Here is a 21,044-nt window from a genome sequence, read left to right on the forward strand (position 1 = left end):
TTGACAAGCATGATTCAGAGGAGCTGTGATAAAGCAGAATCTGCCATGAGATCGTCTCAACTACAGATTTATTCTGGAGCACAGAATTGTTTTATCCTAACACAAAACCTGTGTGTGCACATATTCACACATATTTGGGTGGTTTCTTCTTTCCATGTGTGCGTTTTTGGGTTTGTTTTTTTTTTTTCTTTTTTTGTTTCTTTTCTCTTTTTTCTGATGTTTCTTTTCCCACTTCACAAAAGAAAGCTGTGAATAGTATTTCAATTGCAAAAAATAGTTCCCAAAGACCTTTGCTGTTACCAGACTATGACTGAGATTCATCTTCCTGTAGACAATCCAGCTGGTAAACATTAAAACATTTACATTTTCAACTAATGTTCACTTATCAGGCTTATCTTTCAATTAAGACATTCTTCTTCAGATGGCTTTTGATATAAATCACACACACAAATTACAATGTGTATCACCGTCACTTAGAAACGAATCCACTCATTTTCTGTTTGCAATGTTCCAATCAGAGAACAAGGTAGTATGTGAACTTCACAGAACACAATGAAATTCACAGCATTCAACGCTGTCTTCATGTTAAGCCTTTCAGACAAGAGAATTCAACTACTCTACGTTCATGTGCACTCACTCATGTTTAACGCAGCCATTCCGCCTTGTGGTGCTGCTGGGTAGACATTTGGCACATTTGTTGTCATAAAATCTGCAATCTGCTGCAAAGCCAATAAACCCGTTGGATTCTTCCCCTTCTTAAATTGTTCCTGGATCATAGACTCCAATTCTTCACAAAAAGCCTGCAACAGGACATTGCATATTGTAAAGTACATACATGCGAACTTCAGCTTTTCAAACACAGTTTCTATAAAGTGCCTAAATGAAAATGTGCTATAACTCTTCTCCAAAACAGCTCAGCATAGCACTACTGGGTGCACATTTTCATTTGAAAATGATGCTGTCTGTAGCAACAGCAATACGGGAAACTTATTTTTTTGTAAATGGAAATTTCAATATTCTCTCTCCAAGTAACACACTCAATTGAATTCAAAGAAAACAAAATCTGGAAGAAAAGTAATTGGAAGAAAAAGAATACATCAGTATGGTTCAGAGGGAACTGAGTCAAGAAGGCATGCAGGAACACATGGTCACTGCATCCTGAAACAATACTTTCCTTTGTACCTGTGCATGCGTGTGTTTCTTTATCACTGGATGAAGGAAAACAAGATTTTAGATTGTTAGTAGGTGCTGCTTTTGAAAAAAAATACTGGAAATTGAAATATAAGTATTCCTATCAGTAGGTAAATAATAAATCAAAGAAGTTGGTCCCACCTGAAAACCAGCAGGTGTACCACCACAACCCTGTTCTTGCTGAAGACAGATCATAACACATTCTGTATCTAAAGTCTCCCATGAGTTACGATAAAAGGAACAAACGTTATGAAATAAGCTTTGTTATGTGAACTTTCTCCATAATCCTCAAATTATTCAATACTTCTAATTGTGCACCTCTTCTGGAAGAGATGTATGATAATATTCCCAATGTCAGATGACAAAAACCTGAACACAGAACAGAGCTGGTTTGCATAAGCTACCCTCAGGAGAGTTACTTGATTTCAATACTTAAATGAATGTTAAATATGAAGCAATTTTAAAAAATGTTTTACTGTAAGTAAATAGATGATATGAAAAGAATGCTGACTGCTTACATACAGAATTCCGAAACCAAGTCTGAGAGGCTTCTTCATGAGCAGACAATAAAACTTCAACCAGATAATGTGAGAAAAATCGGGCTACTAACTTGAGAGAAAGTTAAAACAATAGAGCTAATAAATTCATCGCCTCAAAGATGGAGCGTTTTCTTTTCTTACTGGGCTTTGAAGAATCATGGAGACTCTCTTCTTCTGTTCCATCATGTTAAAATCCTGGCGAAGGTCAGGTGCCATATTCCTCTCTCTCAAGTAATCTGGATTATTTTCATCAACTCGATCGAAATATCTCTCTTTATGAGGGGCTGTTGTTGGAGGTGGTGAGGTCACCACCGCCGCACCAGAATCACCATTCATAGTACAGCTTTATGGAACCTGAAGAGGACAAAGATGAGCAAATTAAACAAGAAAATAATGTGGAGAACTCAGTAAGCATTTCCTGTTGCAGAGAAAAAGTTCAAATCCACCTACAGTTGGAATGGCCTCCCAAACTCAAAAGCCCTGTTTCTGCAATTGAATAGCAATAACATAAAGAAAAAACAGTGTTAAAAGATGTGACTAGAAATGTAATCTAATACACATGCAAGTTGAATGTACTATGTGGATACATGCGACACAAACCACCACAAAAACACCCACATTCAGCTCTTGAAGCTGACTCCAAAGCATGGTTTTCCAAAGCACAAAAGTCTTTCAAATCTTGTTACAGACAGCACTGCAACAGCACATGATGTCTACATTCACTGTAACTTTTTTAAATTTCAGACATTTAAGTCAATGAAATGAGCCCACTGGCCAGGGCTCACTTCAGCTTTACACCTAACAAACAATTGCAGGTGTTTACCAGAAAGCCTGAAAACAGCTGGCACTGCTCATCCACGCAGCTTTCTTGCACACACAAGAACCCCTTTGTGTAACATCAGCCCAGTTTTCACAGCACATTCTAATCTTCATTCAAAAATGAAGATTATAATGTGCCGTTTTCAAAAATTGGAAGATTTCATGAAGCTTTCTTAGCTTAACAGTTTGATAAAGCAGCCCCTGCAACACCTTACAACTCGGATCTCTCATTCCCAATCATGTATCAAATTCAGCATTTTCAGAGAAGATAATTTTCTTCGCACATCACACACGATTAGCAAAATGTCACCAATGCAAACTGTACTTCACAGAACTGCAAATATTTAATTTGTTCAACAAGCTGCACTGATGTACATTACATATAAAATATGTCAAGTTGAAATCCCATACCCTCGTGGTATTTAGCAACGTTACCAATAAATGTGCCAAGTGAACCTGCAGGTCTTTTCCTGCAGATATAGGAATAGATAAAGGAAATTCAGTATCAGCCTCCAGCTCCCTGCCCCACTGAGATCAAACAGACTCAATTCAGTTATACTGATTTAGACCAGGGACTCAAACAGGCAGGAAAATCTCAATCTCAGCTACTCATTTCATTATGTACCTTCAGTTTTGTAAGGATTCGTACCATCAAAATCTGCTGATACTGGAAGTTACTGCAATTCTTTTTCTGATGCAGAGGGAGAGGTTGTATGTATCATTATCTAAATAATGATTCTCCTGCTGCACATTAGAGCTGGTAAATATTGACACACACCTCTGTTTTAAAATTTTCCTTAGCTTCTTGTCTTGAATTGTGCTTGTCTGTGAACTGGATTAGCCATATACCTGCATGTTTATTAGCTAAAACCACCTCAGATGTGGATGCACACAGAAAAAGTAAGCTATTTTGAAATGCAAAATACGATGAGCAAAATCAGTGCAGTGAAAAAAATGATCTACTTTGAGACATTAGAATCACTAGATCTCATCCCCTCTAATTCTCACATTAGAAAACAGGTCTGCCAGCCATTCCAAAATGCAGTGAACAAATCACTCAACTCCCACTACCCCATTCCACAGCCTATTCTCTGAGCTCCACTGCCAATCCCAATGTCTCTGACTCTTTTTTGTAAAACAACAGCTTGCAGACCCAAGTAGGTGCTCTGCAGACCCAACCACCCCCACCATGGCCCAGCACAGATCCACAACACGGCACATCCGCACTCTTGGCTCCACGCTGCTCCCAGCAACCTCACAAAGGCAATCCCCAAATGGGACCACGGCATTGCACTGAGATTGTTATTCCTATTCTAATCTGGACTTTGAGAAGGATCTGGAATGCAATAATCAACAGGAAATTCAGCATTCATCTCTAGGCAGTCCTTTTACAGCAGAGGTTAAACATCCACTTTGTAGCTCAGTTCTACAGACATCCACTGAAGCCACTGAAATTTATCCACAAATTTCCTCAAAAACCCTTTGTGAGGAAGGCAAGGTGGACTCTGCCGTGAGACCTTCAGCAACACGGGCACAGACAGAAAATAAAAGGAATCTGAACAGTTAAGCAGAGCAGACGGGGAAGTCAGATAAGCTGCAATGGACTTTTTGCCATGCTGCTTGTTCTTGGCACCAGTGTGTCAGGGACACCACACCCTTAACTGAAAGCCACGGCTGGAAGCTCAGTGCACAAAAAGCCTTCCTCTGGGAGCAGAAACTTTCCAACAGAGAGCTGTGGATGCCCCATCCCTACAGGAGCTCAAGGCCGGGCTGGATGGGCCCTGGGCAGCTTGATGAGGTGGGGGCAGCCAGCCCATGGCAGGGCTTGGGACTGGGTGGGCTGTGAGGTCCTTCCAAACCAAATCATCCATGATTCTATGATAGATTATCACCAGGAACAGCATCCATCACTAGGGGCAAACCCATGAAACTCACATCACAGCTTACAGTCACTGAAGCAATTAAATCCATTTATCTCACATATGTGTATGCATAAACGCTATAAATTTCTTAAAGGACACTGCACCAAATGAGAGCCATCAAGCCAGTTCTCAGCATATGGGACTCGCTGTGTGCACAGCTATGGTCAGGAAATGACTGTCAGGAAAGCAGCTTTATACGACTTATAGTGCATTTACAGACAACAAACACTGCTGTCAAAAACATCCTGAAATTATTATTAATACTTAGGATTACTTCTCTTTTTTCAAAATTATAACTACAGTTTCACCTCCATTCACCTACGAGGAAGTGCTACGAGGTTGAACCCAAACAAAAGAAGAAAGGCTTAGAAGAGGAACGACACAAAACTGTTCCTGCTAACATCCAGAAAGAAGAAAAATGTCAGTGTTTTACACAGCTTATGTTCCTCAGCACTCTGCAAGGAGAAGCAGACGATGCACTTCCAGTTTGATAATTCTACACACGTTAAGACAGAAACAGCCAACAAGAATCCATAGTAACTCAAGGGCACAGTAACACTTCCAAACTAAAAAAAAAAACACACGGATTTTCAAAACCACAGCACATTTGGGATGAGATTCCACTGTGGTCAATAAACACATTGAAAATGTTAATATTGCTCCTAATAATACCTGGAAGTTGGGACAGATATCTCAGATTTTATAGGTTCAGTGCTTCTTAGCTTGTAGCACCATCATGAGTATCATGGGAACCTGGAGGAGCTCTTCATGGCTCACAAGAAGCTCTCAGCTAAGGCAGCTATCTGCATTTCTTGGAGGAACACTGCAATCACTTAAAGGTCGGGTGGCTTTCTGTTGCTGGGGAGAGGCTGTGCTTTTTCTGTTGTTTTTTTTTCTTTTCAAATATTATGTTGGTTTTTTTTTTTTGCTATCACAAATAGCAATAGCACTCACTTGTAATGAGTTATTTTTGTTCCTCCACATCCAAAGGAACAGTATTTTTGCTGAGGCTGCAACCAGACAGGACTTGATCTAATCTAAGGGCTCACTGCCACCGAAGGACCGACCGCACCTCTTCACATCAATGCCGATCAATTTGAGCCAGCTGCAGCCAACTGAGAATAAAAGCACTCTCTGAGAAGCAGGAAGGAGCTTGTGTCAAGACAAGGGAGCCCAAAAGACTTGAACCAAATTTTAAACACATTGCTAGCTCTACAGCAGCACGTGCAAAAAGAAACCCACTCCATTCTCCTCCTTAAACAAACAATTAGAGCCATACAATTACTTCATTTATTCTTAAGTTTAGAGTTATCTGATCCAAAATCTTGCAAAATCAAGTCATTTCAAAGAGGGGAAAAAAAAACCCCTACAAAATAGAACACCAAAAACTTAGAATCATAAATATGACTTGTTCTTGTCCTGGCAGCTTACAAATCCCCTGTGCAAAATGCTCTGTGAGCAAAACACTCGTATGGGAGCGTGTGTCCAACTTGCAAAGTGAGTCAGCAGAACTCAGCCCAGAGCCACCACTACAACTCCAGTCACTGGCAAAAAAGGCTGAAGCACGCAGCTGAACAACGATGTAGTCATTTGCTTTGCACCCACTTGTTTCTGATGGTTTCTCTAATGAGTTCTCTCCTCTCTGCCAGAACTCGCAGAATCAGAGGCACTGAAGGGAACCTGAGATCCCCCAGTCCAACCCCCTGCTAAAGCAAGTTCCCTACTGCTGGTTGTACATGAAACCATTCAAGAGGGTCTCGAATATCCCAAGAGAAGAAGAGTCTGCAATCCCTCTGTGCAGCCTGTTCCAGCGCTCTGTCACCCCCAAAAGTATTTTTTGTTTGTGTTTAGATGGAAATTTCCAGCGTCTGAGTTTGTAGCCACTGTTCCTTGTCCTGCTGCTGGGCATTGCTGAAAAGAGACTGGCCCCATTCACTTGCCTGTTTGATAATTAAGCACTGATAAAATCCCTTCTCAGCCTTCTCTTCTCCAGGCTGAACAGCCCCAGCTCTCTCTGCCTTGTCTCATGAAGGAGATGGTCCCTCATCATCTCTGTGGCCTCCTGCTGGAGTCTCTTTTAGAAGTTCTCTGTCCTTCCTAAAATGGGGACCCCAGCACTAGGCAGAACTGTGGCACAGAAAAAAGGTTTGACAAGAAGTTCCTGGAGGACGGAATGCAAAACAAATGGAGCTGGGGAGCTGTGCAAAACTGGGGCACAGAGCAGGAACTGGCAGAAAGGAGCAGGGGAAGGCTGGGGTGACATGCTGCTGCTGGCAGTGCCACTCAAGGTCACCAAGTAGCTGTGCCACACTGACAGCACCAACACCAGGCAGCAGGGAAATGGTCAGGAGTCTGAACACCCACCTACAGACAGCAAGGATCCATCAGCATCTGTGCAAAGAGTTGCTTGCAAGCTTATGCTGTCACTACTTCACCCTATATTCTGATGCTTTCTGTATTTTTAACAATTTTCATTTACTTGAGAACAAAATTTGTCCATCTTGCTCCCTGAAAAATTATTTTATCGGTACAATAATACAAAAATAATACAAAAATAAATGATTTATTGTTTGCACTACACTTTCCACCATGTTCAGTGAGAACATTTTGGCACCAGTGACATTGGATTTGTTCTTTCCATTTCAAATGTTTCCTACTGAACTCTGAAGAGGAAAAGCTGGCGCTATCTTAGGAAGTGCACGAACAAAGAAAGCAAATCATGACCATACTTCTTAACAGACAATGTACTTTGCATCATGAATAACCAAATCATTTTCTTTACCAAATGTTCCTGGCTCATGCATCTTTGAAATTTCCACTGCTTTTTGTTTTTGACCAGGAAGAGACTACTTCATGAACACAAACACTTCTTTATGTCGTACTGAATGAAGGCTCCACCATCCCACTCACCAACAGAGGTGCTGCCAGTTAAATACTGGGTTCTCAAAATACAGAGAAAAGCAACTGCATGCTTATCTCTCTAGAAATGCTGTGTTTCAGATGTATGATATCATGCCTTAGTATCTATGACAGTAATTTAAGAAACAAGCAGGATGAGAGGAAAAGGCATTTCCAATTCTTACATTAAAGCAATCTCTTAGACTGATTACAAACATGCAAAAAGCCAATAACCGAGTTCAAATTCAAGCAAATTCCATATATTTATGAAACAGGACTGCTTTAGGGAAAAGATCAGCAGGAAAAGTGAAAGAATGTCACTGCTGAAAGCTACAGTCACAGCTCAGTCTCAAAACTGGCAATTCAGACTAAGGACCAAACTAAATGTGTTATTTCAAACAAAACACAGTGCTTTATATCACACAGAACTCCCCACTGCAAGATTTCTGAGCTTAGCTTCTACTGATCAGCTCTGCCTTTACCTGTCATGTCTCTGACTGTAGCCAGCTCATGGGAAAAACCGAAACAAACCCACCCAAATAAAAACCTCAAGGTCCTTCCTTATTATCTGGTCTCAACTATAGCAATTGTTCTATTAAACCAGATAAATGCTTCCTACAGACTCATGTCCAGCTGCACAGAATGCAGAGCTGGTTTAGCTCTAAATAAAGATAACACTTAAAAAGACAAAGACTGTCACAAACTGCTCTTCTTTTGAAAGGAAGATTTAAAAAAAAAAAAAAAAAAGGCATGACTCTTGAAACTGACAACTTGCATCTCCTGATGGAGGTCAATTTTTCCTCATTCTTCCTTCCCAATCCTAACTTTCTGCTAAGTAGTTTCTTTTTAAGCTTACATGACCGAAAATGTCTATTCAGCAGAAGAATTACCTTGCTTTCACTTCTTGGATTCAGTAATTTTTTCCAAGTGATTCTGATATTGCACTTCTGGAAAGGTTTGGTGCATAAATTCATGAATGACTAAGGACAGAGATGGCAGAAGGCAGGCTGGATAAGGCCTTGGACAACTGACGTAGGCTGTGGATGTCCCAGTTCACTGCAGGGGAGTTGGCTACACGACCTTTAAAAGTCCCTTCCAGCTCTAAGGATTCAATGATCAGAAGCTATACTGTTCACCTAACAGAAAAACTCTCCCTACATCAACACCTTGAACCAGGGGAGCACCTGTGGTCATGGTGGCTGCCTTTGAGGACTTTGGTTGCCCCTAGGATAACCCCTTACAGTTCAGTGAACAACACGGGCTTTGGGATTGAGCTTCAGAATCATACCATTGCTTTTCAGACATGTTTCTTTTATGAAACTGTTCCTGCATTGGAAATGACACAGAATTTGCTGCTCACTGAACCTGGACTTAAGGAGCCATCAAATAAGCTCATACTGCCAAATAAAACCTGTCAAATACCACAAGAAGCTGATCTGTATGCATTTTTGTTTTGAAAACCTGGGTTCCAATTTAAGAAGCTTCTCAAGTAAAAATCTTAGAATTACCCAATTAATAACATAATACCACAAAACTCAGCTGAGCCCAGCTAATGCAAAGGAGTACAGCCAGAGGTGAAAATTATGCCAGAATTACTCAGTGTTGAAAAGGCAAAATCTGAATTCTGGAGCAACCATAAATGACTACCAGGAGGTGCAAAGACAGTGCTGTGACCAGACAGTCTACAGTAATCACCAAATAAAATAAAGAGTATCAAGCAGCAAAATTAGTTTCCCTAAGCTTGAAACAAAAATGCTGTTAAGATATAAATTCTGGTCCTTCTATACACACTTCAAAAAGGAATGAAATACTACAGAAGTGCAGTGGCTACAGAAATGAAGCAGAGGGTAAAAGACTACCTTAGCAGGATGAGCAGCTCCACCTGTCTGGATGCACAGAAAGACGAGCTGCTCACAGGGCCTGTCTGTCCTGCCAAGAAAAACACGGAGAGATTTCATGCTGGAGAGCAAGTGTCAGACACATTTAGCCTTGAATCAAGATGGAAGTTTCCTATTCACAGACACTGGAATCCTGTGTCTTTGCTTCATGACTCTTTTCAAAATATAAGCTTTAATCCAGCTTCCAGAATACATCTTACTGTGTCTGTGCTGAGATCAGAGTTCTGTTTGCTTCTGAAATCTCTGAATCTGCTTTCTTTCTTAGGCTTTGGGAAAAAAAGAAAGTTCCTACATGCACAATGTGCTCATGTATTTACTGCTTCCAAATCACTTCTAGTGCCTCCTGTTTATTCATACAGCACCTTATCCTGAGGGTAGGCTGGTGACAGGAGGAGACTGAATGTCAGGCAGAAGACTACCAAAAATCCTCCTTAATCCTTCTCTTGTGCTCAGGTCACACTGATCTAGCCTGTGATTAGGACAAACTTTCCGTAAGATCAGGTAGGGCATCTCTCTCTCTTTTTAATGAAGTGCAACCCTGCCATCAGAATAATTCAGGTTCATCTTACCTAACCAATCTCAGTGACCAAAAGGATGCACGTTCCTGAATACCTTCACCTGTGTCACTGGTTGCTCAGATGCCATTAGCTGTTTAGTCCAGAAAATTCCATAGGTTCATTTCACTTGTTTGTTTCCCCCTTTTTATTTTTAAAGCTCTGTGAAGTTGAACAGCCTGTAGAATAAAAGTGGCTGTAGTAGACACAACTATCTCTGTCTTACTGACAAAACGATAACGTTTGTTGAACAGAAAGCAGTGGTGAAAAGTGTTTTCCTAGCCCTGCTTATCTGCAGCATTACATGTTGCCACTGATGTCATACAGGATCAGCTACACCAGCCCCCCAGTACAACAGAGGAATAGCTGTCATTTTCATCTTTCATCTTCTAATTAGTCAAAAGCATCTGCGGCCAGTGCAACATTAATTTTTTTCCCCCATTATTAGTATTCATGGATGGTGGTAACACCAGAAAGCTTGTGTTCCATTACATTCACTGCAATTAAAAAAGCTTGTGTTCCATTACATTCACTGCAATTAGGGTCACAAGCCCACACAAATAAAGAGGTTTAACCCAAGTCCTGTTATTTTTAGGTTTCTGTGAACCCACATGCACTTCCCAGGCCTTGCGCTGAACTCGCCAACAAAGCTGTGCCCACACATTTCTGAGCACAGGGCAAATCTGAGCTCCAGCTCTCCTAAGAGCAGGGCCCCAGCTTTATGCCAGGGGTATTGAGAAAGCTTGAGACAAACCGATCCAAGTGTCTGACTCAAAAACAGACACTGGTCTCAAAATGAAGTTGCTAATAGCTGCTAGGCTTTCAATTCCAAAGCTAATTGTTGAAACCACAAATGCATACATCATTTAGAATAACAGAATGGCTTGGCTTGGAAGGGACCTCAAGGATCATCAAGTTCCAACTCCCTGCCACAGGCCGGGCCACCAACCTCCAGAGCTATCACCAGACCAGGCTGCCCAGAGCCCCATCCAACCTGGTCTGGAACACCTTCAGGGACAGAGAATCCACAGCCTGACTGGGCAGCTTGTGCCAGCGCCTCACCTTTCCCTCTGCAAAGAACTGCCCCCTAACATTCAATTTATCAAGGGAAGAGCCCAAGGTGGCTGAAGTAAAAATAGGTATTTAATTTGCCAATGTAATAAATTGGAATGAAAAAAAATAAAAATAAAAAAAAAAAAAAATCGATCTACAGTTTTAATATGCACACCTGAAATCAAGTTTTCCTAGGAAACAACAGATCTGAAGACATGAAAGACCCCAAATCGCTCAGTGGCATTCCAGGCAGTCCCTTGGAAGGAAAGCCTTCTGCTTACACAGAGGTGGCACTCACACTCACCTGAGGGCAGCCTGCTGCTGCCTCATAGAACTGCAAGCCCAAGGAGACACACAGACACTGTGCAGGTGGCTTCAGACCCAGTATGAAGGACAAGGTTTTACTAGTGTCCATCAGTAACTTGGGGGCTCTTCTAACACACCAGGTGAAGAGGAACAGTGAGGGTTCTTCCCCACTGCAGAACAGAGGCTGCAGTACTGCAAGAGAACCAGGGAACTCATAAGCAGCTTTAGGCAGAAACATAAAGCAGAGGCAGAAGACTCCTGTGCTTATTTGAATGCATGAGTATACAAGTTACAGGTTCCCTAAATAACAGCGGGCTGGGTGCAAAGACCAAAGACTGAGACAGAGTACCTTTCTCCTTCCTTCCTGATGTTCTGTGACCTCAGGGTTCAGCAAAACATCCAAAATTAACAAGACCCCTCTGCTGTGCAGTATGATGACAGTAGCATCTCCTCACTTTTCCTATATAGGAAATACTAATTTTAAAACCCTAATGGTACTACATTGGTTTTGTTTTAAGTGAAGAAGGCTGGACATTCTAAAATCAGACAGGAAAACCTACCTATTTTAAAATGTTTTGGAAACAAATGGGTATGCCACATCAGTGTCCTGGGGAAAAGAAAATACCAACCAAAAAACCCCACCCACACACCCAATGTTATCATGCATATGAAAACAATCTTGCTTTAAAGTATTAAACCATTGGGAACATCCACTACTGTTGATGCCACCCGGACCCTGTGCTTTCCTAAAGCACTGTGAATAACAAAAGCTCTTCCAGATGACAAAGAAATTCAAAACCCATTTTTGAACAGGAACACAAATGCTTTCCTGACACTTTAGAAAGACAATAAATTTCAGTGTCTGAACCATTAGATATACGATGCATAGAGGACCGACCGAAACACGCAGTGCAGGCCAAGTGGCCCCTTTTTGGGCAGGATCCAGTTATTTTTGCAGAGACTGAATAGTGAGGAATGAGATTTGAGAGCTGTGCTGGCAACAAACAGAACAGCATTTAACTTTTTGAACTGTTCTGCAATAATCACTTTTAACAGAAAAGTTAGATTACATTTTGTACCTTGTTTATGGGAGAGGAAACAATAGGTCATCACCTCCCTCAGTTATACAAAGACAGCCCTAGACTTAGCATAGCCAGGAGCTCACTTTATAAAAATCAAGCACATGAGCTAGTAGATTGTTTTACAGTTAATTCCAACTCTACAGACACGCTGAACTTAGAGACTTATAAAAAGTTCCTCAAAGAGGACTGAAAATTCACAAACTTTCTAAGTTCAACTTCTTCATTCATCAGAAATTATTAAACCTCACTGACAGGTCTTACATAAGCTCTTACATCCTGATTTAGAGACAAGAGGCTCTTATTAAAGCAAGGCCGAGCTGAAATCCCATAAGCATATCAGTTTTGCTTTCTAGGCTGAAACCAAGTATTAGCACAGTCCCTACTTATTACAACAAAGAACAGTGTCACTAATGTTAGACTGTCAATACAATATCTATTTATGCCACAAAATCCCATTTGCTAATACGTCCGTTGCTCTGTCTTCTCCTCTAGAGGACTTGCACGGACCTGGGAGGACAGAAGGGCAGAACACAACTTCCAGAGCTACCAACTGTGCCACAGCACTAACTGAATGTGCACAGAATTTGACACAACATATGCTCAGACTTTTTTTTCCTTCTAATAAGAGCTTATCCTTCAATATGCATCTTATATCTGAAACAGAGGTACACTAGAACATTGCCTTTGTTTTACAGTATCTCATTTTTGTTTTGGTAACATTCATTGCTACTTACAATTAAGTAATGAACATTAGCAAAAAAAAAAAAAAAAAAAAAAAAAAGAAGAAATATTAAGAAAATTATAGGCAATTAATGTAGCTGCTCTGGAAGATCATGAAATCACACAAAGAAGGACCAAGAGGCCAAACAACAGTGTACCACCACCTGGCAACAGAGCTGTGAGCCAGCAAGAAGCAGCACGCCTGAGCTCATGTTTGATGTACCTTTGAAGATCCTGAGATCCTGCAACAAATGCTTCCAAGAAAACGTAATCCTAGGTCTTAAGACTGGCAGGTTGAGATCTTTGAGAAGGCACTACCTGAATATGCATGGCAACGAGATGCATGAACCTCAGCCATTACTTTCTGGCAGAGCATGCAAGTGACTCAGGAGTTGCTGCAGTGATAGAGCGTGCCGAGATGGCGCTGGAACAGCAGGCTTGATACAAAAGCAGCACAAGCATTGCTGATGGGTGTGCTATCAGCCAGAGCTCGAAGAAAGAATTAGGGTACATAAATGAGGTTGATGCTAACGCAGAGACTGGAGATTTCATGCAGGCTTAGATCAGGCAGGTGAAGATGGTAGAGATTCTGAATTTTTCATGAGTGTCTCACTCATGTTTACCCGAGGCTTTTGTAGGTGGCACTCCCAGTGCTTTTAAACTGCTTCCTAACTTTGATGGGAGAGGGAGGAAAGGACAGAAATCCTAATAAGATCCAATACCAAATCAGTTTTTTGATGCAGCAGATTTGGAAAGAATGTTAAAATCCTATACGCAGAAGGAAATAAGTATCTTTGTTTCAGTTCCTATAAAATACACATCAATGTGATCCAATCTGACATACTTGAAAATTTATCCTCAAGAATCTAAGTATCTTGCTGTATCTTTCTAACCCACGTAGGAAACCTGGAGAACGCAAACCTAAAGACAAATTTTGAAGCAAATCTTCCCTGTGAGACTTTCACTGCACTTTCAAATGAAAAATGATCCAAATGCAGACCTTTAGTATGCATCATCATCCTATTTGCAAACCAGCCAACAGCCAAGCTTATTGAAATTCAAAACACCTCCTTTAGGAGGTGGTGAATCAGGCATTTCTAAGTCCTTCACGTAAATGCAGAAGCAGAGGAAGTTAACATGGCTTGCATTCTTCTTCTTCAGCCCTACACTGAAAATTTCTGAGCACTGTCTGGTACACACAGCCTCTTTGAAGATGGTTAATGGCCTTCATGTAGGACTTGGAAGTGACTGCAAGACAAAGTTCACCACCTTCCACAGTTCCCAAATCCAAGAGCGTGTTGTTTTTGCTCTCTTGGAGCAGCCTTAGCTTTAATCTAAAGATGAAAGACATGAACTATGCATAAAAATGTTACTGGAACTCATTTTCCTGCATTAGATTGTCATCTGTTCCATATGAGGAAACAGCATGTCAAAATGCCCCAATGAATTCTATTTTAGGAGCAACTCATTTCTGTTTTTCTTTTACCTAGGGGAGTGTGAACATGCTCCCAACTCCAAAGTTATGCAGTAGTGTTTCCTACTTCTGGGTAAACCTCTGGGGTCAAGCACACCCACACGGCAAGAGATGAAACACCACGAGGAAACAGCCTTCCTGATGATGCCACCTCCCCTGTTAGGCAACTATTGCACAAGCAAATATAGCTTCACAAACCAGCATCATGCAAACTCGGGCCTTCCACCCGAGACTATCACTGTCAAGTGGAAAAAAAAAAAAACAAACGAGAAAGTGTTTGCTTTGCACTTTTTGCATTTTGGGGTTTTAGAATCAAACTGGGGAGAAGTGCAGTAATCCCACTTCTGCAGTCACTACAAATCACACTAACAGTTTGTGCCCACTTTAGCTAAGTTCCCTTCAGAAGCCCAGGCATCTACAGAAGCCCAGACTTCAGGAAGCCTGACCACTCTCACTTTTACTGGGACTATTTATTTGTTTCTTAACAAGGACCACTTTAATCTCCAGAGGGTTACATTAATCAACCAAATGAAGGAGAACAGACAGCATACGGAAAAACAAGCCACAGCAGGAAGACAAAAGCAAGCCTGATGCTTGCTCAGTTACTGCAATGGAGCCTCTCCCACATCAGCTGTTAAACTGCAAGATTACCACCCGCACTCTGCTCTGCCCTGCTGTATGCACTGAGTCCATTCATGAAGGCAGCCCTCATCCAAGAGCCTGAGCTGGCTGCACATACACTCAGCACTCTGAGACCCTGTGGGACAGGCAGCCTTGACAGAAGCAGTCCCAAGTCCCAAGGAAAGCCACAACATCACGACAAGACAGAGATGCACACACTTGCCCTGAACAACCCAAATATCCAAAGCACAGATATGTACAATTTTGAAAACTCAATTACAACCATTATAAAAATTGAGAGAATAAAATTAAACAAATGCATTCTGCATTCAAGTCATAATGTAAAACATGGAAGGTTCCTGCCTAACACATAACCACGCTTCTAGATCAAACTAACCGCTATCCATCCTCAAAGACTAACTTCTTTAGGCTGGGGTTGTAGTAGATAACAAGCATTTGAAGATTAAATGTAAAAAAATTAATAATAAATCAAATGTTTCTACATGTCTTATTTTGGTTGCCTAAAACCAACTCCAATGACTCATACTGCCTTTATTCAGACCCTATCCAAACTCCCATCTCACATCTGCTTATATTTGCCAAGCAGTAACCAGAAATCAGAGAGAGAACCTCCAACAGAACATCTCTCAGAACATCCCAAGTTGGAAGGGACCCACAAGGATCCACACAGAACCACTCCATGTTTGAGAGCATTGTCCAAACATTTCTCAAATCCACTGTGTTCTAAAAATCACACAAGCCAGAGCTGTGCCTATCATCTTAGAAATCTAAGTTAAATTACTGAACATCAAGGATAGAGTCCTGTCAAACCTGCTGGGAGTCAGACAGTGACCCTGAATCATCGGCACCCAAGTTGTCAAAGAAACTCTTTCTAGAAGCCCTACTGCCACTCCATGTTTCAGTCTATAGAGACACACAATAAATTATACTTACTACACCATTTTAATGTTCTATCTGTATCAAGATCCCACCACGTTCTATCACATTTCTCCCAGAAGCCTCCCCTGCAAGTGATGCACTTTGTACAGCCCTTTTAAATTCAGCTACCTTCAGCCCAACAAGTTACTTGCCTCAGATTTGTTAGGGTTTTGTTAATAACTAAACAAAAGCCTGTCAATTCCAGTGCTCAAGTATTCAGTCTATCACCATTATCACCAGTAATGGCTCACCATTACTTCCAACTTCATGACTTCATGAGGAAGAGATGGTTTCTGTAGCTGCCAGAGTAAACACCGTTTGGGGTATTAGAGATTAAGCTTTGGTGTTTGCCTGAGTGGACAGGAATTGCCAAATAGCCAAAGTAGGGGCTTAACTTCTCAAACATTCCCATAAATACGGCCAGTGGTGCACAGTTTGAAGAACAGCATCACTAACACACACATCTGGTGTTCTACTTCAGACTGTGAAAAAAATTACACGTTATAACATTCCTCATATGACTGATACAGAGAGTGTAATCTTTACACTGAGTTGAACTCCTGAACGTAACGTGGCGATGCTGTAAGTGCCATGGGCCAACACAGCGTGTGACTTAACAAAACAGTGTGTTTGAGATACATTCTGTGCAAATATCCTAATGAAAATCCCCCATGTAATTTAACCCAGACTTTTAAGGCTGTTCCTGTCCTTATGGTATCAGTTTATTTTTTAATTCTATTTCAATTTATTTGTCTCATCTCTCTTCCCTGAACTAAACCAACCTCTCCTGACTTGTATTTATCCACTATTTTCTTTCCTATTTGTTTCTGATTCAGTGCAGAATTCCAGAGGTCTATCAGCTAAGGAATGGGAAATGTTTCAATGTTTTCTTCCCTTTAACTGCAGGCACCTTAAAGAACACCACAAAAATCAGACAGCTTTATGAAGATGTTTAGTAATACACACCACATCTCACTTAAATTATTCTAATTTATGAAAGTTATCATTCCTACCCTTGATCTTCCTCTGTGTCAGCCTCTATTTCCTTGCTCTTTTCCAATGACCTACGCAATATCATCACCTGAAATGTCATTTATTTCAGTGCTTTAGATCTCCAATAATAGTTTGAGAAAAAATTAATGGTAATAAAAACTGAACAGACCATTATCCAGCCATCGCAGCCTATATATTACAAATTTGTCCCATGTACATAAGAACCTCTAATCTAGATGAGCTAAAACGTGCTTTAAGAACAAAACATCAAGACATTCATGAGCCGTCTTAGTGCTCCTACATTCCTATGTTCCTTCAAAGCAGCAATACGTTCTCCTTGCTGGAAGAGCTGCAGTGTCTCTGCTGAGTCATCCAATCGCTGGATACGACTGCCAAACAGTTGTAGCCTTACATAGGACTTCTTTCCTTTTATTATCTGATGCTGTCTCTAGTTCACATATATTTAACAGTAAATGACAAGGATGAATGTCTTCATAAAAAAAGAGATTAAATATAATTTTAACAATGCTCATACAATAGCAAATAATGCCACACACACACGGTTACCTTTAAAACAGTACTTACTTTTGAAATATAGGCTGTCAAGCACTTTTCCAATCGAGTTCCACTTCTGGAATGCAAGTTGGCTAACTTCAACATTTAAGTGTGTGCAAAGTGCCATTTAAGCCCTTGATGTTATGGCTAAGGAATTACTTGAAGCAATTTGGAGGACTAAGATCTAATACACAGTTTTATACATTTGTTCATAAAACATGAAAATACACTGAGTTTATGAATAATGAAAACATCCCACCAGAAGCACACAGACAGGTCACTTGGTGGACGCTGCTCTGGAAATTACTTCTACCTAAAATTAACAGGAAATTCAACTGACAACTCAAGGGAAGTCAATAACACTCATTAAGCATGGTCAGGAAGAAACCTTTCAAACAACACCACGTTTGTGTCCTGCTCTAACCAAACTACTTTCCACGCCTGAACTTCCTTCCAAAAATGAAGCTTTATACAAAAACACTTACAGAAAATAGTTAGAATAGAAGAATATATAGTTAGAAGAATAGATGCTATATTTCTACCTCTGTTTCTGTTCACATCCAATAATGTACACTATTGATACTGGCAAAACAATGGTATCTATGAGCATTTACAAGTTCTCCCCTGGGTCTGAAATACCTCAGCAGGAATTAAAGTGTGATTCAGTGTGTCATAACTGCACAACTTATAAAGCTATTTTGACCTCAGGCACCACCAATTCCCCAGTCTGCAGATCAGTATCTTTCCATTAAGCAGGGAGAAGGCAGCACAACCCTCCTCTTTGCAAATGTTCTGCAAAACCCCCAATCTTACATTGTGCAGAGACACACGAATGTCTCTCGTTAGCCTTGGCATGGACAGTCTCAGTTCACACATGGCAATCCACAGGAACAGCAGCAGGATATCTCAATATGGATACAAGGTTTCACCACCTCAGGGCTCTTTATAAAGTCTGCTCATACTGTGTCGACTTGGGGTTTTACAGTGAAAATATGAATTTCGTAACATATATCCACTACATGAGATACAACGTACTGCGTTACATAAACCAGTACTTAAAGCCTCCTACTTGCCTACGCATTTTTTTATCCCCTGATATAAGCATTTACATACATCAGAATGCAAGCCTTCTATCGGCCCAACAAACAGCTCTCCAATGCGCCTACAGTCTCTGGTCAAGGAACTGTTGCAGTGACTGACAGGACAGGATCCAGAGGAAGATCCAGACCCCCAGGCACTGTGGAAAACTACATGTTACACCCCCTCCTCCCCTTACATAAGCTAACTAGCTCCATCTTAAAGACAGTTGTATGCCACCACTCCTAAGGGAAGGATGCCGCAGGCTCTTCTGCCTCTGTTGCTTAGGAACCATCTTTTCTACTTTCCAGACTTGGTTTATTCTTGGACAGTTTGTACCCATTTGTTCTCATACCTTCAGCTTATGAAGCTCATTTTACCCACCTGTGTTATTTCACTCATTTTTCTAGAGAATAACCTCTTCATGCTTTGTCTTACGGGTTCAAAAAAGACAAGCCTTCAGGCACCCTTCTGACAATAATTCTCAATTCTCTCAGTCACTCTAAATTCTCATTTTTCTCCCCTCGATGATGGTTGAGAAGGATTTAGGTAATACTCTCTACTGCTCATGTTCCAAGGTCTCAATTCCCTCTGTGCAAAACCTGCATCAGAGGCATCTGATGGCACTGAAAGGAATGCATCAATGATTAATGAAGAAACAAGACTTGGAGCTGATCCTTGACAAACTCCACCACCAACATACTTTCAATACGTTACCTTCTGGTCATCCAGCTCAATGCATACTTAACAAATCCTGACACCATCGTAAATGATTTTTCACATAAACCACTCTAGTTTTCCAATGGAACCATATTGCACTGTGGGGAGATCAGAGAGCAGCCCTGCAGTATGTAAAGAGGGGCTGTAGGAAAGAAGGGAACAGACTCCTCAGCGGGTTTGTTGTGACAGGACAAGGGAAACAGGTTTCAAACTAACAGAGGGGAGATTTAGATGGGCTATCAAGTTGTGGGTTTCTTTGGTTGGTTTGTTTTTAATGACAAGGGTAAAGCAGCACTGGAAGAGGTTGCCCAGAGAGGCGGTTGATGCCCCATCTCTAGAGACAGGGAAACCTTTCGTGCAGTTTTCACCCACACTTATATTATTTTTAGCCTTCTTTCACTGTTTCCATGCTTCCTGACAAGATAGATCAGTCCTTCTCAATTTTCTGCATATTCCTCATGTTCTTATTCAATTTGCTATTAACCTCATTAGCTCTTGCATTTCCACTAAGAAAAAAAGTCATACTCATGTATAATAAAAAGTAAAATTTGATAAGAAAACAATTATTTTATTCACTTGCCAAAATTATCTGCACGTTTTGCTGCATCAGAAGTCCAGCGATGCCAAAAGTGGCTGAAAGTGTCTCATCTAACAGCCCTGAGAATTGCTGCAGAACTAGAATTGCAAGAACATTTGGATGCTAAATCAAGTTCTGGCCTTTGCACTATGTGTGTTCCCTGTAACTGCAATCATTAACAACTTTCTAAGATGCTCAGAGACGGTTTGAGTTTTTGGGGGCTTATTTTCTTTTCTTTATAATTTTGTGGCTGTTGTTTGGTGGTTGCTTTAGTTGGGTCTTTATTTGTTTGCCCACTCCCCAAAGATGCCTGCTGGTAACATGAAGGAAAACATGAATGCTATGAGGTCTCCCCAGAGCCACAACAAAAGAAAACAAGTTAAGGATACTTAATTTCCCTTTTACTTCTGACATTAATTCTAAATTTTAAAAAACCACCCTTCATTATCAATATTTGGTTTGAGAACGCACTGCACTGCAGCTATCACTAAGCTCAGTTGAAATAAAAAGTGCAGCAGTAAGGTTCAAATTTAGGATTTCTATAGCAACAGGGAAGGGTGGAGGGAAGGGATTACGAGATTACACACTCAGCTCATCAGATCTTTGCTTGAATAGATTTAGTGTCTCCAAATGAAATAACTCTAAATTTATCTCATTCATTAACGTTTAACATATCAGATTTAAAGACTAAGTTAAACAAGTAGAAATTGTAGAACAAGAAGTCACAAATAAATTCACATTAAACAACCTTGTTTATTCCTCCTACTGTTAATATCTGATTATTAGGACACATCTTCAAACCAGTAACTGATGTATCAGAAGTCACAATACCCCAAATGATGCTCTGTGTAACAAAGAGGCCTTCTAGCACTAATTAAAGGTCTGCAAAGGACAGGATGCATTAAAAACCTGCCTCATTCTTCATTAAGTGCCTCCAATAACTACATTATTGTAAGTGAGCAATACCCTGGCCCTCTTAGGCATGGTGCTGTCATGAATTTCCAAATGTTAGTTCTGTAAGTCACCTATATATTTCAACAACATATGTGACCACAATAATGACTTAATGCCCTGTAAACCTGGGAATGCAGAAATAAGCTCTTTAA

General features: G+C 40.7%; 1 protein-coding gene across 9 annotated transcripts in view; it reads right to left on the minus strand.

Annotated features, from left to right (window-relative positions):
* Positions 1–21,044, minus strand: part of ADD1 (adducin 1) — a 58,526-nt gene that overhangs the window by 27,673 nt on the left and 9,809 nt on the right. For 8 of the 9 annotated variants that reach the window (XM_042871239.1, XM_042871236.1, XM_042871237.1 and 5 more), the window contains exons 2-3: positions 1,872–2,084; positions 638–800 (exon numbers count right to left, since the gene is read on the minus strand). In XM_042871239.1, the coding sequence (XP_042727173.1) occupies positions 638–800; positions 1,872–2,066 (358 nt within the window). In that variant the 5' untranslated portion in view covers positions 2,067–2,084. Of the gene's footprint in view, positions 1–637; positions 801–1,871; positions 2,085–9,228; positions 9,299–21,044 lie in introns of all 9 variants that reach the window. The other variant, XM_042871235.1, reaches the window with a different exon arrangement.

Source organism: Lagopus leucura, unplaced genomic scaffold (genome assembly GCF_019238085.1).
Source record: "Lagopus leucura isolate 7727_CA_CO unplaced genomic scaffold, USGS_WTPT01 Super-Scaffold_100004, whole genome shotgun sequence".
NCBI lineage: Eukaryota > Metazoa > Chordata > Aves > Galliformes > Phasianidae > Lagopus > Lagopus leucura.